This window comes from Mizuhopecten yessoensis, unplaced genomic scaffold, assembly GCF_002113885.1.
Source record: "Mizuhopecten yessoensis strain PY_sf001 unplaced genomic scaffold, ASM211388v2 scaffold10595, whole genome shotgun sequence".
Classification (NCBI taxonomy): domain Eukaryota; kingdom Metazoa; phylum Mollusca; class Bivalvia; order Pectinida; family Pectinidae; genus Mizuhopecten; species Mizuhopecten yessoensis.
Window position 1 is genome coordinate 49,310 of NW_018408625.1, and position 27,607 is coordinate 76,916.

General features: G+C 34.7%; 2 protein-coding genes across 2 annotated transcripts; one reads left to right on the forward strand and one right to left on the reverse strand.

Annotated features, from left to right (window-relative positions):
* Window positions 1-706: 706 nt before the first annotated feature.
* On the reverse strand, window positions 707-18,409 carry LOC110461275 (etoposide-induced protein 2.4 homolog). The gene is made up of 10 exons (XM_021514692.1): window positions 18,347-18,409; window positions 16,064-16,442; window positions 15,412-15,472; window positions 13,269-13,335; window positions 11,421-11,539; window positions 8,813-8,929; window positions 6,811-6,922; window positions 5,735-5,846; window positions 2,764-2,838; window positions 707-1,115 (listed from the first exon to the last, which is right to left on the reverse strand). The coding sequence occupies exons 2-10, from the start codon at window positions 16,258-16,260 to the stop codon at window positions 941-943; spliced, it is 1,035 nt and encodes a 344-aa protein (XP_021370367.1). The 5' UTR covers window positions 16,261-16,442; window positions 18,347-18,409; the 3' UTR covers window positions 707-940.
* Window positions 18,410-18,544: 135 nt separating this feature from the next.
* LOC110461281 (40S ribosomal protein S25-like) lies at window positions 18,545-26,777 on the forward strand. The gene is made up of 4 exons (XM_021514698.1): window positions 18,545-18,630; window positions 20,899-20,991; window positions 21,518-21,701; window positions 26,670-26,777. Exons 1-4 carry the CDS (start codon window positions 18,628-18,630, stop codon window positions 26,735-26,737), a joined length of 348 nt encoding a protein of 115 aa, XP_021370373.1. The 5' UTR covers window positions 18,545-18,627; the 3' UTR covers window positions 26,738-26,777.
* The last annotated feature ends 830 nt before the right edge of the window (window positions 26,778-27,607 follow it).

Below are 27,607 nucleotides of genomic sequence, written 5' to 3' on the forward strand. Positions count from 1 at the left end.
TATCACAAACATTTTATTAAGAAACAAATGAACACAGCGTATATAGTTGTTATTGTTTTTTGTCATGAAATCAAAACTTCACTAGTAAGTACACAGAACAACACAGTCTTGGAACTAACCCTTTCACCCCTATGTAACTTTAGTAAACTCTTCCATGTATTGATTTGGATGAGTCCATTATGGTCTACAGTGGTGAAAGGGTTAAATAATATTTCACTGTCAATAAACCTATAGGAGTGGTGTGCAGTGGAAAACATAATCACATCAATGTTTAATATGTAATGTTAATACCTTCTACAGAGACATCTCAGGGACAACATTGCGATGTTGTGAATTTGCGTTCAGGGCAAAAATTGGTGGCATTCTCCCGAGATTTTCACACAAATTTGCAAATTCACCTCGATGGCAAAAACGGTGGCATTCTCCCGAGATTTCCACACAAATTTGCAAATTCACCCAAAGGGCAAAAATGGTGGCATTTTCTAGAGAGTTTCACACAAATTTGCAAATTCCCCTCAAAATGGTGACGTTTCTTGAAGACTTTTCAATTCTAGTCACTCAGATAAGGGTTGTTTTTATTGATCCAGTGAACATAGAATGAAAAGGATTTTTGAAGACATTCCCATTGTGTCTGTTTTTTCTGAAATATGCTTCAGGTTTTATGTACAGGCTTGTCACACACAATATGAACTCATTTAAAAACAACTTTTTTTTTACACAGATATTGTTAATAAAAATGTATTAAATAAGGAAAATGTCTAACGTCGGGGACTTCTTCTCAGATCTCATCTATACCTCCACACACAGAAGAGTTCCGGCACAAAATGGGGCTCCAAATGGGTTTTTTCCAACACTGCAGTAATCATGAATGATATCAAATTGATGAGCAATGATATTAAAAAGCGTTAAAATTGGAGAAAACTACTACACAATAATAATATCAGCTGAACTCCTGGCTGTATTTAGATATCCCAACGTGTTTTTTAGGCTTCCCAGTAGGTGGCACCACCGGTTTGGAACGCGCTGGTGAAACGTTTGTACTACCCACAGTGGCACGACGGAAAATAGCATTGGAGAGGGCAACTACAGGAGCAAACACCTTCAGAGGAAACGCGCTGAAAAAGAAAAAAGGCATAGTTTTAAATATTAACCAAAATTGATCTGCTATTATAATTGTGAAAGACGAAATAACTGTTTGTGTGCACGTTAGGACCCCTTGGAATTATTCTGATTTGATTTTTTTTTACGCTATCAATGGTTTGAAATCTTTATATTCTATAAATCTTTATTCTATATGATAAATAAATAAGCCTTTGCATGAAAAACGCAAGTATTTTCCACAACACGAAATTTTGTCCACTTTCACGTAATATAAAATAACTCGGCTTAATATCTGATCTGCGCTAAGGGAACATATGCTGGTATTTTTTGAATGTCTATCTTTGAATAGGTTTTGGCAACTACACTTATTGCATTAGATTGCCATTGCAATGAATACTGTGTAAATATTGTTCGACATCACAAACATTGTACGTGTATAACGGGTTCTTTACGGAGGCTTATATTTTTCGCGATTTTCATCACAAATTAGGAAATCACGTTAACGAGGATGATAATTTCGCTATCTTCGTTAGAGAAGGAACTAAATTTTCCTGGTGTTTTGGCGAACAGATTATACACTCCGCATATCAAATGTCAAATAATCAAATGAATATGCATTATGACAGCATTGTTATTGTTAAGCAAATCATCACATCTATTTCATGATGACATATAACAGTTTTTAAGTTTATTTTCGCAGCTCATTTCAACGCCTGTCATATCATTCTGCAGATCGTTTTTTCGCAAACATAGTATTGACCCCCAAAATCGCAAAATACCCTCGGGTACCTTGCTATGTTGTTTAAATCAGTTCTGGTTTAGAAAAGTAACACCCATCCTCGATATCCAGGGGTTACGCTCTTTACGTTCTCTACACCCCTGGAATATGTCATAGCAAAATTGAAGGCTCAGTGTGCGCCACCTTGTCGAGACAAGAAGACTAGTTCATTCCTTTGATGTACATAAAAAGAATCTCACGGTCCATAACGGTAGAAATTGATTAACTTTGAAGTCGGGTGTTGCCCCTTTGTAATCTTTAAAGGACAGGTATCAGCCTAGCGATTGGTCAGGATTCCTTTTACCCGAGACCAATAAAACAGCTATCTTTGTGCCTTCAATTTTGCTATGCCATATTCAAAGGGTGCAGAGAGCGTATGTAAGCGTAACCCCTGGATATCGAGGATGAGTAACACTGTGGGATTACCTATCTCAGAGTAGTGACGAAAGCACCAACCAATGAAAACTTACACCCTGATTGTTTTTGAACCAAGTGCACTGAATAATTTGTAGACAAAATACTGTACATCTATATGTGATTAAGATATCTTCAAATCGACCCTTTTGTTTTTGGAACAAATTTACTGGGTATAAATTCCAGGCTACACCTTTAAAATTCAACAGTTGTAAAATCTGTGATGCCTCTTAGTGGTCTTTTGTTCCAACTCAGATGATTGGAATAAAACAAAAATACTCTTTCATGACTTGGAGTAGGATAGGGATAGTCCACATCCAGGATTTTAAAATTGGATGTAAAACCTCGTCAGGCTTAGGGATTAAACTCATTTGAAAACCTCTTTGGGTGGAATTTCCCTATTTTACACCAATGGGCATAAAACAGACGGACATTCCTACAAATTGTAGACTTAATAAAATATTACTCACCATGTCCTTGTGGGTTCACTAGCCTCATTAGCACTAATGATGAACACAGGAAAGAGAATGGAAAATATGCATCCACTGAAACACAGAATGGGAAATATACATCCACTGAAACATAGAATGGGAAATATACATCCACTGAAACATAGAATGGGAAATATACATTCACTGAAACAGAGAATGGGAAATATACATCCACTGAAAGACAGAATGGGAAATATACATCTACTGAAACACAGAATGGGAAATATACATCCACTGAAACACTGAATGGGAAATATACCTCAACTGAAACATAGAACGGGAAATATACATCCACACTGAAACATAGAAGGGGAAATATACATTCACTGAATCAGAGAATGGGAAATATACATCCAATGAAACACAGAATGGGAAATATACATCCACTGAAACACAGAATGGAAAATATACATCTACTGAAACACAGAATGGGAAATATACATCTACTGAAACACAGAATGGGAAATATACATCCACTGAAACATAGAATGGGAAATATACATCCACTGAAACACAGAATGGGAAATATACATCGACTGAAACATAGAATGGGAAATATACATCCACTGAAACATAGAATGGGAAATAAACATCCACAGAAACACAGAATGGGAAATATACATCCACTGAAACACAGAATGGGATATATACATCTACTGAAACATAGAATGGGAAATATACATCCACACTGAAACATAGAATGGGAAATATACATCCACTGAAACATAGAATGGGAAATATACATCTACTGAAACAAAGAATGGGAAATAAACATCCACTGAAACACAGAGGGGGAAATATACATTCACTGAAACACAGAATGGTAAATATACATTCACTGAAACACAGAATGGGAAATATACATCCACTGAAACAAAGAATGGGAAATATACATCCACTGAAACATAGAATGGGAAATATACATCCACTGAAACACAGAATGGGAAATATACATCCACTAAAAAACAGAATGGGAAATATACATCCACTCAAACACAGAATGGGAAATATACATCTACTGAAACATAGAATGGGAAATATACATCTACTGAAACACAGAATGGGAAATATACATCCACTGAAACATAGAATGGGAAATAAACATACACAGAAACACAGAATGGGAAATATACATCCACTGAAACTCAGAATGGGAAATATACATCTACTGAAACATAGAATGTGAAATATACATTCACTGAAACACAGAATGGAAAATATACATCCACTGAAACACAGAATGGGAAATATAAATCCACTGAAACACAGAATGGGAAATATACATCAATATACATCCACTGAAACACAGAATGGGAAATATAAATCCACTGAAACACAGAATGGGAAATATACATCAATATACATCCACTGAAACACAGAATGGGAAATATAAATCCACTGAAACACAGAATGGGAAATATACATCGACTGAAAGATAGAATGGGAAATATACATCCACTGAAACATAGAGTGGGAAATATACATCCACTGAAACACAGAATGGGATATATACATCTACTGAAACATAGAATGGGAAATATACATCCACTGAAACATAGAATGGGAAATATACATCTACTGAAACGTAGAATGGGAAATATACATCCACTGAAACACAGAATGGGATATATACATCTACTGAAACATAGAATGGGAAATATACATCCACTGAAACACAGAATGAGAAATATACATCCACTGAAACACAGAATGGAAAATATACATCCACTGAAACACAGAATGTACATCCACTGAAACACAGAATGGGAAATATACATCAATATACATCCACTGAAACACAGAATGGGAAATATACATCAATATACATCCACTGAAACACAGAATGGGAAATATAAATCCACTGAAACACAGAATGGGAAATATACATCAATATACATCCACTGAAACACAGAATGGGAAATATAAATCCACTGAAACACAGAATGGGAAATATACATCAATATACATCCACTGAAACACAGAATGGGAAATATAAATCCACTGAAACACAGAATGGGAAATATACATCGACTGAAAGATAGAATGGGAAATATACATCCACTGAAACATAGAATGGGAAATAAACATACACAGAAACACAGAATGGGAAATATACATCCACTGAAACATATAATGGGAAATATACATCCCCTGAAACACAGAATGGGAAATATACATCCACTGAAACAAAGAATGGGAAATATACATCAACTGAAACATAGAATGGGAAATATACATCCACTGAAGCACAGAATGGGAAATATACATCTACTGAAACATAGAATGGAAAATATACATCCACTGAAACACAGAATGGGAAATATAAATCCACTGAAACACAGAATGGGAAATATACATCGACTGAAACATAGAATGGGAAATATACATCCACTGAAACATAGAATGGGAAATAAACATACACAGAAACACAGAATGGGAAATATACATCCACTGAAACATAGAATGGGAAATAAACATACACAGAAACACAGAATGGGAAATATACATCCACTGAAACATAGAATGGGAAATAAACATACACAGAAACACAGAATGGGAAATATACATCCACTGAAACATAGAATGGGAAATAAACATACACAGAAACACAGAATGGGAAATATACATCCACTGAAAAATGGTAAATATACATTCACTGAAACACAGAATGGGAAATATACACCCTAAACTTTCATACAAGGGAGACAACTTGATAATTAAAACATACCTGATGACAACAGAGGGATGAAGGGAGGTCATGACAGCCATGGGCAGACCAAACCCTAAGAAATACGGCCAGTAGCTCTCAATGTGACTTAATCGCTTGTGAACCTCCCATATACATCTACTGAAACATCGAATGGGAAATATACATTCACTGAAACACAGAATGGGAAATATACACCATAAACTTTCATACAAGGGAGACAACTTGATAATTAAAACATACCTGATGACAACAGAGGGATGAAGGGAGGTCATGACAGCCATGGGCAGACCAAACCCTAAGAAATACGGCCAGTAGCTCTCAATGTGACTTAATCGCTTGTGAACCTCCCAACCTGGAAAGTTGAGAAACATTTTGATGAAACTGCAAAAACATTTATGGTGATAAATCTCCAAAGGGGAATATACCTGTAAATCTTAGAATGTTACGCATTAAAATTTTCCGGCTACTTTCCTTCAAGAGTTGCAGGTATTAGGAAAAAGTGATTCTACACCATTTTTCCAGAATTCGACTGATGAAGGGCAGAAGCAAAAATTACAGTTGTAACTAGTGTGTTTTTTGTAGTCTAGTAACATGCACTACTTTCTGTTGTAATAAATTCACTATTCTGGAATAATCTATATGAAGACAGGTGAGTTCTTAAGCAGATCATTTTTTAGGTGTGTTAAATTCCATGAAAACAACACTCCCACTGACTTCGAATTCCCTGTAAAACCTTCATGACAACGAAAATTCCACACAATTTTCAATGGTACGTCATGTTTTATTAAACAAGCTGCAACAAGTTTCATCAAACTTTAAAGTCCAGTAAACGAAATAGAAGCAATTCTGAGAATCTAGTACCACATATAAAATTATCAGGATCACCAATACCCCGAAAATTGACGTATTTTGTCATATAATCTAAAGTAAGCCTAAAATACCATAAACTTTTGCATTTTTGACAAGCCATAACGTTGGCAGGTAGAAAATTCAACCAAACAGCATCCAGAACCTTTATGAGTTATAAATTAATCAATTGTTTGAAATTAAAAAATAATAATACACAAACATGTTCTTAAATATATTTAACTCACAATTAATATTTGATTATTTATGAATAATAATTAATTAATTCATTAAATTTTTAATAAGAATGATATTTTTTTATTTTTTTTTTTAACATCATTTTTACCAATTTAAGACACTGAAAACTGTATTATGAAACAGAGAGAGTACAGAAAATTACTCCGGCTTATCATGACAGTTTTTCAGGGGTTCAGAGAGTTGAGTAGAGCCAAACCTCTGGATGTACCTACCCATATTCAGCCACTTGTACTCGAACGCGTACAGGGAGTACAGAAGGGCCATATGGATATGGCCGATAATTTGACCCACAGCAGGAATAGGCAGGAACATAAACAGCGTACCCTGTGTGTGGATAAAAACTCACATTTACAAGTGTCATCAACTTTTCAAATATATGCTTCAATGATGTTGAGCTTATTTCTGATCATCCTCGATAACCCAGGGTTACGTTCACTTTCGCTCTCTGCACCCCTGGAATATGGCATAGCAAAATTGAGGGCACAAAGAAAGCTGTTTGATTGGTCTCGGGTAAAAAAAACCCAGACCAATTGCTAAGCTGATACCTGTCCTTTGAAAGTTACAAAGGGGTGACACCTGACTTCAAAGTTAGTCAATTTTTTACTGTTATGTGACCTCGAGATTCTTTTGATGTACATCAAAGGATCGAACTAGTCTTCTTGTCTCCTTCAGTTTTGCTATGAAATATTCCAGGAGTGCAGAGAGCATAAGTGAGCGTAACCCTGGATTATCGAGGATGATTTCTGATATCTGATACTGTATCATTTGTCATAACCCAAAAAAATCACCACAAAAAATGTTGTTCGTAATCATTTTTAAAAGTAAGTAAGTAAAACTTTGTTATACTGCCGCTGTTTGTCCAAAGAAATGTTGGTATTATAAAAGGGTTTGGCGTTATATTAAGGGAAATTTATTAATAATTCTCAAGAAAATGAGAAAAGGGGACATCAAAATATGTTGGAGGTAAACAAGGTGGCAAATGAAACGAATAATACTAATTTGAGGTTCTTATTTATACCGCTTTATCACAACCTAGTTCGTAGGTCGTCTCAAAGCGGTTCACAAATTATTATCTGTGGTTATAGGGTCTTTGCAACCAGCCAATACCTTTCTCAACTCCCTGAGGAGCATACATTTCGGCACTAACAGCTAGCATTCTACAATTCTAGCACTGCCCAACCACGTACTCATTTACAGCTGAGTAGACTGGAACAAGCGGAATAAAGTATCTTGCTCAAAGATAAACACAGTGCCGTGCCGTGACTCGAACACGCAACCCTTAGGTCACGAGTCCGGCGTCCTACCACTAGACTACCATGCCTCCTGAAGGTCAATGCATCAAAGTTTTACTGTACATACTGTAGCGATGTTTTAATTTTAGCCATTTATATCTTATGCAAATTAATCAATGTGCTGATCTGTTAAAATTTGATAATATGCTTAAATTTGAGTCCACAAACATGATTATTTTTACAGTGTAGAATGATGGATCATTTCTAACAACCTTATATAGCTTTCTGGTGAGCCTTAACGAGCAATAAAGATTGCTGCATTTTAGGGAGGACAAACCAAACATTATGCATAAATCAAAACGACCCTGATAAAAATTGATACACACCAAATATGAAAAATCATATTTTTTTCTTTTTGGGGATTACCTAACCATCTTCGCAACATGTGCATTTTATGGAATATTACTTCTGAAAAGAATTTGTGAGCAAATGTTTTGCAATAGTGATAATAGTAATAATATAATATATACAGGGAACATTTTGCCCAGTAAAATATTTTCCTTTCACAGGTAAAATCAATTAAGAACGTGCCAGGTTTGGGTGGTGGTGGAATGTCGGAGTTCCCGGAGAAAAACCATGGTCAGTACCTGGCGACTGCCTCACGTAAGCCTGGAACTCGCCACCAAGTGGCAGAGGGCTAGCGGTAGCAGAATGTCAGGCACCGCATCCACTTGGCCACGTGCACCGCGGCCATATATATAAACAGGTTTAATTGAATACACAACTGCTATAAGCATCTTTAATGGCGGGCTCCAGGCACTTTTACAAACATGTGTAGTATAAACCGGAACCATGCAGAAAACGTTAGGGGGTGACTACATTCAGGATAATAATCCGGATATAGGCTAGTCTCTATACATAACAGTTATCGTGTTAATAGGACTTAAAACACAAACAAAAACCAAACCAAATCATGCTTTACCTGTATAAGAAATAAGGCCTGGAGAAGCATGCTGAAGCTAATGTCGGCTATAAGGCTGCTGATGTTGAACTGTTTGGGTTTCCCTCTGTACTGGAAATAGGCTGCATCAGCTATATCCTGGCAAACCAAACCACAGTAATGTCAATTACCTCTAAACAGAAAGTCCAATTATCTCTAAACAGTAATGTTAATTACCTCTAAACAGTAATGTCAATTAGCTCTAAACAGTAATGTCAATTACTTCTAAACAGTAATGTCAATTACCTCTAAACAGAAAGTCCAATTATCTCTAAACAGTAGTGTCAATTACCTCTAAACAGTAATGTTAATTACCTCTAAACAGTGATGTCAATTACCGCTAAACAGTAATGTTAATTACCTCTAAACAGTAATGTCAATTACCTCTTAACGGTAATGTTAATTACCTCTAAACAGTAATGTCAATTACCTCTAAACGGTAATGTGAATTACCTCTTAACAGTAATGTCAATTACCTCTAAACAGTAATGTCAATTACTTCTAAACAGTAATGTCAATTACCTCTAAAAAGTAATGTCAATTACCTCTAAACAGTAATGTCAATTACCTCTAAACAGAAAGTCCTACATGTAGGTTTAGCTATTATGGTGGATCTTATAAGGCCAGACAAACAAATATGTATGTTTCCTGTAACACATTTGTTGGAAAAATTTAGGGTCATTAGGACAGGTGTAGGTAACAAGTTTTATTTTTAAAACTATTTTTATGTGGTTTATTTAGGAGAGTGTTCTTGACTTTAATGGTGATTCTATGAAAATTGCCTTAAACAAATTTGGGTAGGCACAAAAAATTAGGGTGGGTAAGTTTACTGGAAACACCAAATGTATTTTGTTTGGCTAAGTGGCGAGCTTTTAAAGATTATATTCACAACATTTTAGCAAATTGCCCAGAACAGTTCTGTTGGTTACTTCACTGCCTAGTTTACCCTGGTAACGGTTGCTAGGGGTGGTTATGTTTTTCAAAAGTGTGACACTGCCACGTAAGAGCCTGTCGTATACGCCAGGCAGGTGATACAGTAGACAGCTCTGAATTGGCACAGGTCTATTTTTGCGTGTTTGTCAGGTAATTAATATTTTTGCTAGGGCTGCAATGATATATTGTGAGGCGACTACATATAGCAATATTTTGAAGACGGTACAATACACAATCTTTCTTATGAGGTTACCAGAATTTTGTCGTTTCTGAATTTAGTCTACTCTAATAGGATCCAACATGGGGAGTGAAAACTCCAGCTCGGCATGCACCTCATGACAGGTGTGAAACTCTCAAGTCATGCCCATTTTGGACCAAGTCTTTTTCCAGTTGTAATATTGCCATTAAAAATTTGAAACATATCTTTTTTATTTGCTTCTACTGTTACTTATATGTATAGTGATACATATCGTATCATGACCACAATATCATATCATGACCACAATATCGTATCATGACCACAGTATCGTATCATGACCACAGTATCGTATCATGTCCACAGTATCGTATCATGACCACAGTATCGTGATAGGCATTGTATCATGACCACAGTATCGTGATAGGCATTGTATCGTGACCACAGTATCATGATACGTATCGTATCGTGACCACAGTATTGTATCATGACCACAGTATCGTGTTACGTATCGTATCGTGACCACAGTATCATGATACGTATCGTGACCACAGTATCGTATCATGACCACAGTATCGTATTATGACCACAGTATCGTATCATGACCACAGTATCGTGAAAGGCATTGTATCCTGACCACAGTATCGTGATAGGCATTGTATCGTGACCACAGTATCGTATCATGACCACAGTATCGTGACCACAGTATCGTATCTTCACCACAGTATCGTATCGTGACCACAGTATCGTGATACGTATCGTATCGTGACCACAGTATCGTGATACGTATCGTATCGTGACCACAGTATTGTGATACGTATCGTATCGTGACCACAGTATCGTGATACGTATTGCATCCTCATGTTTTAAATGTATTGTTGCAGCCCTGATGTTTACAGTGTAGAATTACGAGGAGAAGAGGTCAGTTCATGATATTTTAACACAGTGAAATGTTTTTCCTATTTAGTTCTTCTTATTCATTCAGTAATCCTATCACAGTGGTATTCTTTTATACATTAAAAGACAGCTGCAGTATTTTAAAACGATGAAATATTTTAATGTGTTTTATCCATTTTAACAGCAAATTGAGAATATGATATGAACGCAATTTAAATTGTCTGTAACCATTTAATTCATAAGGATACTTGTCAACAAAGCAAAACATGTTGTATTTTATATTCACAGTTTGTCTTTAGTTTCATCTATATCTACCGGTATATACGTGGTACATCCAAGGCCATCCCTAAAAAAAAAGTTTTTTGCAGTTTTCCTAACACACCATTTTTTGTAGTGGGTAGGAAGGGAATTTTTGTTTACCTCTAGAAATGTTGAATTTCTTTAAGAAATCATTTATCAGAAGAAAAAAAAAAGAAAAAAAAAGGGTTGGAATTGTTGTCATTTTTTCAGTGAGACGGTCGGGAAGCGGCAAATTCTGTATGTGCATATGTATCGTTTATCTACCTGAAACCAAAGACTGTTGACGACCTTGCTGAGGACAAATATCGGAAGGATCCAAAGAGCACTAAATGTCCAGGAGAGAATAGGTCCAATCCATCCCCAGACAGTGTTCTCCGATCTACCTACAAAACACAGCAAATCATAAATACGGGACAAGTTAGGGTATACCTATCGTGTTCAAGATACAACACAGTGCCATAACATGATACGAACCTGCCACCCTTCGGTCCGAGCCCGGCGTCCTACCACTAGACTACCGTGCGAGTCCGAGAGAGCATTAAAAACAATGTAAATTTACAATATATAATATCCTGATATTTCTTTACAATATCTTAAAAGCAAATTAACTGGAAAGCATTTGCTTTAACCCCTAAGCAACTTAAGTAGACTCTACCATGCATTAATCTGGATGAGTCCATTATGGTCTTCAGTGGTGAAAGGGTTAACATATATTTATATAAGAAATTAAGGATCCATGTCCCACTGCAGGCAATGCAACATACTAGAGAATTCCATTGAAGATTTTCTATACAAGAGTAATCTCCCCTTTATTTCATTTTCAATACAAGAGCAACCTCCCCTTTATTTCATTTACAATACAAGAGTAACCTCCCCTTTATTTCATTAACAATACAAGAGTAACCTCCCCTTTAATTCATTTTCAATACAAGAGTAAATTCCCCTTAATTTCATTTATCAATACAAGGGTTATCTCCTCTTAATTTCATTTTTGAATGTAACTGTAGTTGTTGTCTTGGCCAGGGAACTATGGCTACTCATTTTATTAGATCAACTGAATTTGTGATTAAATGTCCAGCATTCAAATCCCGATCACAGGCTTCAGCTGCTGCATTTTATCTCTCAGCACTGTTGACTTTTTTGAAAATTGTTTCATCTTCATTATTTTTCATAAAATTTCTGCAAAAGACTTAAAAGTATGGGTTTCTTTCAGATCTATTTTTATAAAGCCATAATGCCATGTTGGCCAAGCAAATTTCATAATTACAGTTTTTGGCAATGGTATGGGGATCCTTAACCCTTTCACCACTGTAGACCATAATGGACTCATCCAGATAAAAGCATGGAAGAGTTTACTAAAGTTACATAGGGGTGGAAGGGTTAAATTAAATGTGGTGCCAATTTTACACACAATTGCTGCTAATAGTTTATAAATCTGTATAAAAACTACTAAAGCCTTAATTACCAAAGATTCCAGCTATGATCAGCTGAACAATGGGTAACAGTTTATTAACCCTTTCAACACTGTAGACCATAATGGACTTGCCCAGATCAATACATGAATGAGCCCACTAAAGTTATAAAGGAGTGGAAGAGTAAATCTTTATAGAACTACTAAAACCTTACCAAGGATTTCCAATTATTATCAAATGAACAATGAGTTATAGTTTATAAATCTTTTCATCACATAATTTACGGTGGTGTTATCCAGTGAATATTGTACACATGGCATATTTTTTGGCGCATTAACCAATGTAATATGACCTATCAGCCCTGTGATTGGTTGTAAGTTTCCATTGTGACGTCACGCCTAGGACAACTACATGACGTCACAGACTTATGCACCAGAGTCAAAATGGCGTCTTTTTACATTTCAAGGTTGTATGAAAATTGTCGCTTTACACAAATAAATGCCCCAAATCTTGATTATGTGATCAAAAGGATCTTACACTCGTTTTCATTTCATATGAAATTTATGAAACAAGACTAAGATTTTTTCAATTTAGCGAACCTCTGGCAAGCTCAAATGAAAAATTTGTGATGAGTTTCATAAATCTCATATGAAATGGAAACTCATGTAAGATCCTATATATAGAACTACTAAAACCTTACCAAAGATTCCAGCAATGAGTAACTGAACAATGGGTAGTAGCATGTGATTGAATAGGAAGATGCTCATCTGAAAAATAAAAACATCAAAACTACATTCATAAGAGGACATTTGATTGTTGATGATCTCAAATTCCTGTTCGGATATCTGTACGACACTGGAAGTCTTGTGATTGGTACAAAAGTTTCCACTTCATATATAAAATATTAACTTTATCTATTTTACAATGTAATTATGAAACAAGTTTTTACAACTTATACTTATCATATATACGTACCCTGGTATAAATAAAACAAAATAGGAAGACTATAATTGGCTAGCGCTTTCGCCTAACTTCGAGCTCTTCAGGAGTTTTCCATTTCCATTTACAAGTCTTCGTCCCGTATCACATGTATTATTTAAACAATAACTGTTTGTCTGGATGTAATTATTGTTGATATAGTTACAAGTGGCTTCTGCCAAATTCCATAAAACCCGCTATGGTAGATTTGCCAGAGGCCACTTGTAATTATATCAACAATAATTACATCCAGACAACCAGATATTTTTTATATTTACATATTTTTCTTTTTTAAGACACATTCCTACAAAAACCATTTGCCCTGCTTCAAAATACATTTCAGGCGGCCATTTTGTTTGTTTACATATTCCTACACCTGAAACAGGCAGTTGTAATTATAGTTGAGCAGTTGTAATTAGAGCCTATATAATTACACTTGCCCTCTAACACTGTTGTAATGGGACGGCGCGGGGGCAAATGTAAATATATAGCAATAAATAGTTTTAAATGTCCATGTGACGGTAAAAATATAAATAAAATAAAACATGAAGACTATAATTGGCTAGTGCTTTCGCCCATCTTGGGGCTCTTCGTGTTTTGTGTTATTTATATGTTTACAGTCACATGGACATTTAAAACTATTGATCGCTATATCCTAGGTAGCAGTGTACAGTAGAGGGTTGTGGCCATGGGTGATATTTTTGTTAAATGGCTAACCCCTGTATAATGATATGTAAAAAAATTATAAAAATAAAAACTGTACTAAAATTGGTATAAGCATGATGAAGTGGGCTATGTGAGCTTCACATTTGTACAAAAGAAAGAAGATTTCTTTGGTTCGAGAATAAAATTTTGGCCATAATCCGAAAGGGTCCGTACACATGAAAAGCTAGCTTTACAGGAGGTAAAATTTTGACAACAGCACACGACGCAAAATTATTTTAGTGCACTCGAAGTTAATATATGAACAAATCGAATTAGCGCATCGATTAATTGGCCACCCACAATACATGTACATGAATATGCAATATAGAGAACAATGTATATCCAAAATTCAGTTGGCACAATCATTATTAAGCAATATTTTGGATTTGAAATCTGCTAAAATAGTATGTTTACAGTATTTGTCTCTCGTATAGAATCACGTTTTTTAACACTAAATGTGGGAAATAATATAGAGAAAAGAGATACAATTCCGTATGAAAGCAAAAGGCTTTCAAAAAATGGAAGATGTCATGTATATGTTTTAAACTTTCAACGAATTCTGGAAGGAAAGTTTAAAAACAAAAATATTTTTCAACAAAACAAAAGATTTTGAGAAAAAAAATCAAAATTTTTTTCTGACCAGAGAGATGTATAAATAATCTTCATTTGGTAAATCGGTATCTTGATTATTTTATTTTGTGCCATAGTCATGTTACATCTCAGGAAATGAAGGAGTTGTTGTGGACTGTGGATTAAGAACTACATAAATATAAGAATCGGTGAAGTAAATGTAAGATTCTTTTCTAATTCCCATACGTGTGTGATAGATCAGTCCAGGGGCCAGGGGAGTAAGAAATTGTTATCGTACATCCCAATTTATGTACCGGTATATGATGTCAAAAAAATGGGGAAAAAATCTGATGACATGAAATTGATAATTACAATAATGCATAATATGTATCTAGGTCAGCCCACAGGATCTGGATAACTTTTCTGCATAAACAAATTTAAAGTTTGGCAAAATGGGGAACGCTACCCAGGTTAGTCACCCTAAAAGATATGTTCTTGTTAAAAAAAAATGGTAACCATTAATATAATTAAACATATTTTCGCAGATTTCTGAGCTTATTCTGCTAATTTCCCTAACGTGCAGTACATACCAAGAATATGCCACCGTTCCAAGCACAGCACATTATTATTCTCTGTATGATCTTCGGTTCTCTGAAATATTCAGTCATCCATGATTTTTTTATCAATATCCTACTCATTTGCTTTCCAACTAGAAATAAACATCATCTTAATTAATAATTTAAGATCATATTACCTAAAATAAATCAACATGCAATGAAATTCAAAAATTGATTTATCATATTTTTCCGATTAAAATAATATTTTTGATTAAAAAAGTCACTCATGATCCCCAACAACTTTGGACACAGTTAACATTTGTTAATTATGGAAGAAACTGGAATCTGATAAATGACAAAACTATTTACATCCTAGGTTCGGGTATACATTTTCCAAGCGTATTCCCAATACTTGAAACAAGGGTTAATTGGCAAGCATACAAATTTTGCATTAGGCAATTTAGAAAGAGCAATGTAATTGCGATGGTATTCCCGGGATCCTCTAGCTGAACTTTAGACGAACGTCCTACAAATTGAGCTACCGATAATCAACCCTGTCTAGTTCCGCTACACTAACAAATCCCGAGATCAATAAACCGAAAAACAAATTCAACATTTCACTTTTCTTTATTTTGGACCGAGCAGTTTTTTAAACTGTGCAGTTTAGACAAATATAACGTTTCACCTTTCTTTGATTTGAACCGTTTCTTTGTCTTTATTTCGCTCGGCTCTACGTCTTGCCAAGGTTGTCATCGGCTCTTGATCCTTCTTTACCTCCTCGCTCTCAGCTTTTCCTAGTTTTGGAATCTTCAGTGTTCCTAATATTCCATCTTGTAAACCATGTACAATTTCATAAAGGATGTCTTGAAAGTTATCAGCCATCTTTTTGTTTCACTGTCACCAAATTATTTTATATAAATTCAGTTATTTTTGCATCGTGTTATTTTTTTCACATTTTGAAATATTTTCTCTTATCAGATGAATGGTTTTTACATTCCTCAGAACACAATCATTTTTCTTCCATTGTTAAGCTGCATTTGCAAAGTTTGTGATGAGTCTGGTTTCTGTAAAGGAAACAAAATGTAAGAAATAGATTATAAATTTATATCATAAAATGTATAATTTTCTCTTTTTGTTTTCTAAAAATCCCTGATTATTTTCCATGTTTTTGTTGTCCCATTAAAACATTACTCACTCATGATCAACAGCCTTAATGCTTTGATATAATTTCTTTTTCCCAAAATTAATCGGTCTTTAGAACTGGCAATTAAAGTTCCAAATTAAAACAATTCTTGATAAAATTTCTATAAGCCTCTTAAATTTTTTCAAAAATTTCAAATTTTCCATGACCAAATTATGTAATAAAATTTGTGAGAAAAATGCCTAAATTGTTTGCAAATTTCTTGTCAAAATAAAGGACAACAATTTTTGTTTTTTTCTCCAAAGTAATGACGATTGCCCAGGGACACATTTCCCCTTGAAATCCAGTTCTTTTGCAATACAAACACACATTGTTTATGCCTTGGTTACATAGCTATATAGGCTTACAGGTTTTACTATGTCTGTATATTCACACATATTTCAGTAACAGGAGAAAGAGAAATGCAATGAACAGATCCAGATCCAAGCCAAGAATCTCTATACCAATGTTCTAACCATCCTCGATATGTTCACTTTTGCTCTCAAGGGGTTACGCTTACTTTCGCTCTCTAAACCCCTGGAATATGTCATAGAAAAATTGAAGGCTAAGTGTGCAGCACCTTGAAGATGAGACAAGAAGACTAGTTTGATCCTTTGATGTACATCAAAAGAATTTTGCGGTCATATAACAGTAAAAATTAACGGGCTTTGAAGTTGGGCGTCTCTCCTTTGTAATCTTCAAAGGACAGGTATCAGCCTAGCGATTGGTCAGTTTTGTTTACCTGTGACCAATCAAACAGCTATCTCCGTGCCTTCAATTTTGTCATGACATATTCCACTAAGTGCAGAGAGCGAAAGTGAGCGTAACCCCTAGATATTGAGGATGTGTTCTAACCGATTGAACTAACTAGTCACCGGCAATTGAATCAGTTCAGTTCCTCCTTCCTTTTACCCTGATGACACACATGACTCTATATTATACCACCTTCTGTGTGTTTACTTTGGTTGGGTACCAAATTTAACGGGAGAAAAGCAACAGCAGCACTGGGATTCGAACCCAGGACCCTCAAAACTCTTAGACGGACGCCCTAACCAACTGTATGAGCTACCTGGTCACCTGCAATTGACCCAATACAGTTATGCTGCATTTCTCATAATTAACTTATGTTTATTTCTAGTACAGGGTTAGACAATCTTCTTCACCGGAATCAATTTTTTTCCAATACATAGTACATGGCAACAAGAGTGATTATAAATTACATAGTATAAATTGTTTAGTTTAGTTTCTAATGTATATAACATGTTTAATTCTGGCAAAATCATGTGTCACAAATTTAAAATGTTACACCATATTTGTCATGACTTAATAACCAGGGTGACATTAGTAACATTTTAGTACATGTTTCTATGAAATCTACGACATAAATGTTGGTCGTAACATTAGTAAATCATTGCGAAAGTGAAAGTAGCAAGCATAACCTGATTGTCATATCCACATTACCAAATCACAGGGGATGACAGATCCGTATGTTGATCTATTTGATTATTCAAGAAATGTACACGTTTTGCTGATGTCATAAGTTTTGCGAGAGGAAGATATATTAATAAGTGTGCTGGCGTCATAAAATAGAAAATACTAAATATAATAGAAAATTGTATGACAGACATGAATGTATGTTTCTACAAAAGAACAGTGTCATTTTCAATGTAACTGGTTGTTGTGAATGTCTGTGATGTTCCAGTTTTTAAGCAACAATCTAATAAATCTGCCAAATTTGCGTACATAAAGAAAGAGACGCAATAAATATCCACTACACTTTGGACTTACGTCATTTTTCTCCATTGAAATTGGTTTTTCCTGCGCGCTTTTACTGCCCATATCGCTTATCTCTTTAAAAAAATAATGTATGTAAGATTGAGCATTTTAGAGAAAAACCAACTGAAATGTTTTCATTTGATTAGTTGCAAATTTTACGCGTTTCTGATGGAAAAGGAATTATAATGCAACAAAACACACAAAATATGTATTGTCAATGATTTAAACGATAACGGAAGTTCGGCGCTTTGCATGCTGGTTAAGGCCTCTTTCTCACATGTGCTCTCATCAAAATGGTTGGTAATTTCTAGACGAGTTATTTTAACAAAATTTAGTTAATTAAACTGATTTTCTGACGCATACATAGACAGATACAATAATCTCAATATATTTTGTTATAGTGTCGCATTAATGCGCCTGCTTTACAACCAAAACGAGTTTAATATGGTAATGCAAATGCGGAAAATATTCACACGTGTTGTATCCAGATCTCCGCACATGAACATAACTTCCTTAAGTCCACTTCACTTTTGAGTTAATTTGAACTGTCATTTGTTATTAATTGAACTCTATATCGTACGCCGTAATTTCACATCTGGTGGAACTTATAACCTTCCAATGGGATGAATTGGAATTCATGTATATACCTAGTCACTAGCCCTAGTTTCCTTAGGCCCTCCAGACTTGGACATTTTGACATATAATTATCTGGTGTGAGGCCAGAGCGCACTGCAATATAAACACGTGTAATTTTCCGACACCGTTTGGTATCTGAGATTTATGAGGTGCCGACAAAAAAAATCTACTACAGTCTGCACGAAAACTTCTAAAGCCACAGGCGCTTCGGGGCTGAAAGAATTCAGAATACAAGTGGCCCCAACTAATTTTCACTGGCCCAAATAAATGTACAAAATATTGAAAGAAAATAAAAAACAACTTAAATGGTTTGTAAATATTTTAAATTACATAGGGTTTTTATCATAATGTCGGTCCCTGCAAAATTACTGTTCCCGATGGAAAATGAACCGATGTCCTCTTGATCCCATCAAATTCGCAAAACATGATCTCTTTACTGTCATTGTATTTTAACCATGGCTGCTCTGTTTTCCATGTCGTTAAAACTTTTCTTACCCTCTTGGCTTCATAAAGCTTCTGCACATTGATTCCATTCAAAGATGCTCTCCCGACACTTCGAAACCGAAAGCGGAGGTAGTGCGACATCTAGCGGTTAAAGCAAAAATTTTACTGTTAGACTTGTTCGTCTTGGTACGCAACATTTTAACAGGATTAGGAAATCAAAATTAAACAACTTCTCAATAACCAAACAGCCCTGGATGATAATATTTGGCCAGGAGCATGCTGGGATAAAGGGCTACCAAGTTTGTTCAAACAAATGACCTTTACCCATTTTCAAGGTCACAGGGGTCAAAAATGTTGAAAACCTTTTAACAACTTCTTCTCAATAACTATAAGGCCTAGGGTGATGATATTTGGCCAGTATCATGCTTGGATGAAGGGCTACCAAGTTTGTTCAAATGATTGACCTTCACCTATTTTCAAGGCCACAGGGGTCAAACATTAAAAACCTTTAAACAACTTCTCTTCAATAACTAATAGGCCAGAGAATATTCAAAAGGTCCAGGGTAATGATATTTGGCCAGACGCATGCTGGTACGGAATGCTATAAACTCTGTTCAACTTAATGTCCTTGTTTAACTTTCAAGGTCATGGGTGTCGTATGTTTAAATCATTTAATAGATTCTAATGAATCGAACAGATATTTTACCTCTAGCTGTATATATTAGTCCACTTTTAAGATTACAAAGTGTGAGATTAATACCAGGTGAGCAATTCAAGCCCATCGGGCCTCTCGTTCATAAATGTAATTTATATTTCCAATTTTTTTACATCATTATTTTCCAAAAAGAATGCTTATATTTAATGTCTTTTGTTATCTCCCTAATGACAAAATCTTCTTTTAAAAGCAACTGTTTTCATTTTCCTTAAAAAAGAAAATCACATGATATTTCAGATAGGTCTTTAGAGCTACATAGCTCAATCGGCAGAGTGTACTACTACTGGGCCTGTTAGAAGCATTGGGTATATGTTAAGTGTCATTCCATGGATTCCTGTATAGAGCTAAACACAATTAAAAAAAATAATCCTGAATCTGTATTCTTATGATTTGAAATATCTTCCAGAAACGTGTTTCATGTGTATTGAAGGATGTTTTGTTTCCATTTCATTTCATCTTTACAGAGGCCCATATCTAAAATATATTTGTTTCCTTTCAATCTGACTGAATCTGTTGTGAACACCGACTAGTTATTAATGCATACGCCATCAAGTTCTTCAAGCTACTATAGCAAAGTCATTTGCTAAGCATACCATCCAAATATCCAGGATTGAGAAACCCCCATATCCCATAATTCGGTAATATGCAGGAAATTTAAGTCGACAGATTATCCGAGTCTGAATTTCAATTTCCATCAGACATGTTTTTACTTAAAGATGAAAGGCATTTGAATATAAAATCTACCATGCAGTAAAATTGTTTTGTGCAGGGAGCCAAGAAGCCGGACCCTAAAGCAGGTGCCAAGGGCAAAGCCCCAGTCAAGAAGAAGGAAGGGGGAGGTGGCGGCAAGGCCAAGAAGAAGGTTTGTTTGATAAATTGTGTGAAATGAGGACAATACTGTAGGGAAGTAACTAACATAGATGCATAGCAGAAATCTCTGTTACATGGAAACAAAAAGAAATTGTTGCAGAAAAGTGTGGAAACGATGTTCAGAAGCCTCACCTTAAAATCTTGGTTGTATTTTTGCCTAAAAGCATAACCTGATTTTATTCTACAATGATAATTACCTGCGTAATGAATGGCATTTAAAGCTTTCAGAGAGTTATATTGTTTTTTTGTCACGAGCAGGAATGTTTTATAGTTTGTTAAAATCAACTGATCAATATTATTACAATCTACAAGTAAAGTCTAGCGAAATTGTACATGCCTGATCTGTTCTTTTTACACTTGAGAGTGAACTCATTCACCCCTGACGACACATTTGAACTCTTTCAATTCAAAGGTTGGCATAGTTCATTATGAATTTTAGGGGTGAATGAGTTCAAAAAGATGCTATTCCATTGGTGTAGACTTTTCTTAAACCGTGTATTGTTTGTTCTACATTATAGAAGTGGTCCAAGGGAAAAGTCAGGGACAAGTTGAACAATCTGATTCTGTTTGACAAGGCAACATACGACAAATTCAAGACCGAGGTGCCCAACTACAAACTTATCACTCCTTCAGTAGTGTCTGAGAGGATGAAGATCCGTGGCTCCCTGGCCAAGGCTGCCCTTCGTGAGCTTCACAAGGATGGTAGGTGTTACGCCAGACACTGCTGTTTGTTGGAAACCAGTTGAATTGTATTCCTCAGTAACCATATGACAAAGGCTGTCTCAATCAAAAATCAAACAAATCCCCTGGATTCCATATAACTTCTATCTGTCATAGGTTACTGTTTTAATGTAAATTCTTGTTAAATACTGTGAAGGTTACACTCCCCACCAACCCCCATCTCCAAACAAAACGTGGTAGTCATAGATGTTTTACTGGTTGTTTCCTTTGTCCTTCATATACCTGAACTTGTCAATCAGAAACAAATTAATTTTGTTTGTGTACAACTTGTAAAAAAATACCAATAGCCTTTCGTTGTCCTTAATGTGCCTAAGTTTTAATGATTTTGTAGAGATTTTGTTTGCCTGTTAAGGACAAAGCAATTATTGTTTCTGCTTTCCCAGTTAGTACAAGGTTTTTAGAACTTCTTTGGCCAATTCTAGCTGAGAAATGCGAGTGTGAAACATTGCCAAGCTATGTATAGGAAAATATACAGCAAAATGAGAAGTTGAGCACACCTACCTACCCATGTAATTGGAAAATCCGGCAATATTGTTTGTCGAGAATTACATTAAGTGTAGAACAGTATTTAGATACTTTCATCAAAAAGCATTGTGAACAGATTTTCCCACATATTTCAAATTTTACTGCAAGAAATGTACTGTATGATTAAATATATTTCACTCGCCGATCTTACTTGTCATGGTGATTGTGATTATATGAAAGTACACTAATTTAAGATTATTTGCCTTCATTTTTGATACAAAAATTATTTTACTGCATTAATATTGAACAAGTTGTAAATACTCAAATAGAAAAGTAAAAAGTAAAAACAGTTGTTGTAAATGTCCTGATTTATGATGAAAGTGATATCATTTATATGGTCCTCTTGATTCCATTAAAAGTGGAATATTTACCAACAAATTTTAAAAGTTTTGCTTGCTTTATTACATAAAGAACAATGTCGTTTAGAATCTTATACCAAGAACTTTCTGTTGTAAAAAAATCTTACATTTAGAATTTTGATTCATTTTAGATGGTCTAAAACCCAGAAATGGAACTATGAATTGACTATAGAAGAGTTAAAATATCTCTCATATTTGCAAAACTTTTAAAGATTATTTTTGTGTGTTTATTTTTTTAAACAAAAAATGGAAGTACTGTATGATTAAATAGTTTCACTCGCCGATCTTACACTTCATGGTGATCGTGATTATATGACAGTACTTTAGCATCTAATTATCTCCCTTTAATCATTGGCAACTGAGGCTGGGCTTGATAATGCCTGTATAGCTTTGGTCTATTATCTGCTCCAGTCCCTGTGTACATTCTGATATAATTTGATTACACTAGTCATCTTAGCATGGGAATATCATCCTTTTTTTGACCGTTTAATGTTTTTAAAAATTCAATATTAGTTGCCTAGATTGTCCTTTCAAAGGGGTAATACAATTCTCTAAAGTTCAATGTGAGTTCAAATATAATCACTTAGTAGCAGGGATTTCAGTAGGTCTTTCATCATATGGGTTTGACTCCCCAAAGTGAGCATTTACTCTCTGGTTTATAAGGAAATGTCTATTTTGGCGCAAGTTTTGACCCTAAAGATTTCTGGGGAAATGTGATTTTGACTTCTGTGTTTTCTAAATGTCAAGTGTCATTTCTTTGTTTGTAGTTTTAAAGTCATATTATGTATATTTCTTGGGCATAATAACCTTCCCAATCTGATCTTTGGAATTACTTGGTACTGTATGATTAAATAATTTCACTCGCCGATCTTACACATCATGGTGATTGTGACTATATGACAGTACTTCTAACACCCCCCGATTATCTCCCTTTAATCACGATGGCATGCAGCTTAGACTGATATTTCCTGTATTACTATTATAATTTTGGTTTACTTTCTCATCAAATTCTTAAGTTTTTTCAACACTTTGAGAGGTCAAATTTTAATCGCACGAAGAGTCGATCACTAGAATATATATGTTGTTGACAATAATATTTTGAGAGGTCAAATTGTCGGTAAACAGATAACGGATACTGCCTGATCATGTGGGCTTTCTGGGGGTACTCTGATTTCTTCCCATATAAATATCCACTGCATCATTACATCTGTTCCAAAAAAAGTGGGGAAAAAATGCGTAGAATGAATGAAAAATATATTTCCTACCTATCAAGATATTCCCCAAACATCCTATTAATACCTAAAGTGTCAAGTGTTAAGATGACTTGGTACTGTATGATTAAATAATTTCACTCGCCGATCTTACACTTCATGGTGATCGTGATTATATGACAGAACCACACTGATTATCTGCCCTTGGTTTTTGGGTGTATAAACCTTGATAAAAGACTTCACATATATGGTTTTAGAATTCATTCCCAGCAGTTTCTTATCTTTTTGCAATCATTCTTGTTTTTAAAAAAAGTGGTTAAGACCTGGGAAAGAAGGAATTTCCCTGAAGCACAAGCACAGTAGGCTTTCTGCATACCATATTATATATTTTTTAAATAGTCTGAATTTGCACCCTGATTATATGCTATTTTTGAAAATTTGTTTCTGCAGTAAATAATTTTAGAGTCCAATATAACTTGGTGGTACTGTATGATTAAATAAATTCACTCGCCGATCTTACACTTCATGGTGATCGTGATTATATGACGGTACTTTTTATTTTACAAGACTTACACTTTTGTAATAAGTATTTATAAACTGTAGTATGCATTTCTTTAATTGTTGAAACCACAACTTTTGTTTGCTTACAGAAATATCTTTTCATCCCAAAATTCAATGGTTTATTGATATAGTTCAGTTTAAACCATTATTTTTTATGGAGTAAAGGTTATAAATTCCAGATATAATGCGATTAATTAATGCCAGGCATGTATATACGTATGATCTGTAAGGTAACTAGGATCCTGATTTATTCATGAAACATTCAAGATGGTTAAATTAGTACTGTGTGATTAAATAGTTTCACTCGCCGATCTTACACTTCATGGTGACCGTGATTATATGATGGTACTGCCTAAACACCAGATTATATCTATAATGATTTGCCTTTGTTTTGAGGATGTATTTTATAATTGTAATCTTTGAAGATTTTTTATTTATTTCCATCAAACATTATTAATAACTCATTCACCCCTAAAGATATATTTGAGCTCTTCCAATTGAAAGGATGGAATAGTTCATTATGAAATTACAGGGGTGAACACTCGGTTAAAGAAATGAGGATTTTTTTTCGTGACAGCATTGAGATCTAATTTGAGAATAATGTTATTAGGTTGAACCTTTTACATGACCAAGGCAATTACTGTGTGATTAAATAGTTTCACTCGCCGATCTTACACTTCATGGTGACCGTGATTATATGACAGTATTGCCTAAACTCCCGATTATCTGCCCTTGTTTCGAGGATGTTTAAACCAGTAAGATTTTTTATTTGTTTCCATCAAACATTATTGACAGATTAAAAAAAAATATTGGGGTTTTGTATCTTAAGAAATTAATTTCAATAACATTGAGTTCTAAGTTGAGAATAATGAAATGTAGGTTAAGTTGAACTTTTAAATACCAAGGCAATTACTGTGTGATTAAATAGTTTCACTCGCCGATCTTACACTTCATGGTGACCGTGATTATATGACGGTATTGCCTTAACAATAAACACCTGATTATTTTTAAAATTTTAATCTCGAAAGATTCACGATTTTATTTATAATTTCCATCAGGCATTATTGAAGAAGTTGAAGGAGGATAAAAGTTTGGTTTCTGTCTGAAGAAATTTATTTGATGCATCTGAGTCGAGTATTATGAAATGTTATTCAGTTGAACCTTTAAAATGACAAGGCAATTACTGTGTGATTAAATAGTTTCACTCGCCGATCTTACACTTCATGGTGATCGTGATTATATGACAGTTTTGCCTAAACACCAGATTATCTCCCCTTGCGATGTACATAGATCTCTAATTTGTATACCGAAAATCAAATGCTGCACTTCAGATATGAAGATAAATATTAAATCCTTTCTTAGGGTTGCATAATTTCAACTGCCTGACACCTGGACAGGATTTGTCACTAGCAGCTGCCCAAATCCTTCAGACTATTCAGCAAGGACAAGTGAATCGCCTTACAGGTCCTTTAATTTGGACTTGTGAAAAAAATATGCCAAGTACTGCATATACTTCTGAAAACTGCGTAAAATACAAATATCTAGTATAGTTATTTGCAGGATTTTCCTAAAACATCACCATATCTAATATCTTTGTGACAGTAGTTATTTTTGTCCCCAACAGTTGGTTATTTTTGAAGTTTTGTGATGGAGATTTTTCCTTTAGGAAATCTTTGACTTGTAACTTTGAATTGGGACTAGCGAATAATCTAATCAATTGTCCTTTGAAAGTTTTCAGTACATAACATGTACTTACTACGAAAATATATTTTAGATTAGTAGTAGTGTCCAAATTTGTCGGAGGAAATTGAATGCCTCTGATTTCGTTTAATGGATCCAATTTGAAGTCGAAAATATTAAAATTTACTTCAGCATATGCACCGAGATGTACTGTATGATTAAATGTCAATAACCTTACACATCGTGATGACTATCGTGTACAGAATATGACAGTACAAAATGAAAACCTGTATATGAAAGTCATTTGAATACAAACAGAAGGTAGTTTGACAACAGATCTTGATCTAAAACTCTCTGAATGCATTCAAAGATATACATGCTCATTGAATTTCATCTACTCATTCACCCATAAGATACATTTGAACTCTTCCAATTCAAAGGTTGGAATTTTGCATTATGACATTTCAGGGGTGAATAAGTTAATTTATACTGAATATTTCTTTTGCCTTGGGCTGCTTATGGTTTGACCCCAGCCCTAGACCTGGTCAATATTTGCATATGTTGTAAAAATGTATCGCATTTTGTCTTTGCAGGGATGATCCGACTGATCTCGAAGCATCACTCCCAGCTCATCTACACGAGGAATACGACCGACGAGTGAAGCCTGTACAAAATAATAAATAAACGGTGGCAGCACTACTCATACTCTTCTTGTTTTTGTTTTCGAGGGGAAGGTGAAGGAGACCTGCTTTATAAACCCTCTACAAGTGTGAAAATATTCCGTGAAAGATAACTAACTGCACAAATTAATTCATAGACATTTCTAAGTAGAGTTACACATGTACATGTATTAAAGAAAAAAATTTGAAAACATAAAACATGTTCAACGTATTAACAGCTTTTAATGCAAATGTCATTTAAAGATTAGAGGAACTCCAAAAGATCTTCATCAATGAAAACATATATTTAGAAATAATTTTGTTAACTTGACTTGCTTATTATAGTGCTGGGAATCTCAAATATTCCAGATCGATAATCAGAAATCCATAACCAATCAATTTTCAGTTTCAATGACCTATTCTTGCAACATAAGAGGTCGGCCGAGTTATCTGATGTAATTGTGCCGACTGATGAAAATATACTCGTTTACGAAATCTAGGCGGAAGGAAGGGTTCAGTTATATCTCTGTTTTGACTCGAAACTTGATGACCTCACAGTTTAGGTATTAATTACCCCCATTTGAATGCTCCAATCACTATAACATAGCATATTAATTATAATTTATCACGAAAAACACTCTGCTGGCCTCATTTTACTAGCTTTCAAATATGGCGGTTTCGGTTGATACAAAATGCAGATGTATGTATTAAACGAAACAAATACAAGTGACACAACGAAAAGCAATTCCGCTTTTGTACCACAAACAATTCCGTTTTTATATTAACCACCAAATTTATAATGTCGATGCAGATGTTGCTTCTGCTTCAAGTTAGAAGAGGTTTACAATACAATTGAACATAATCGATCTTTC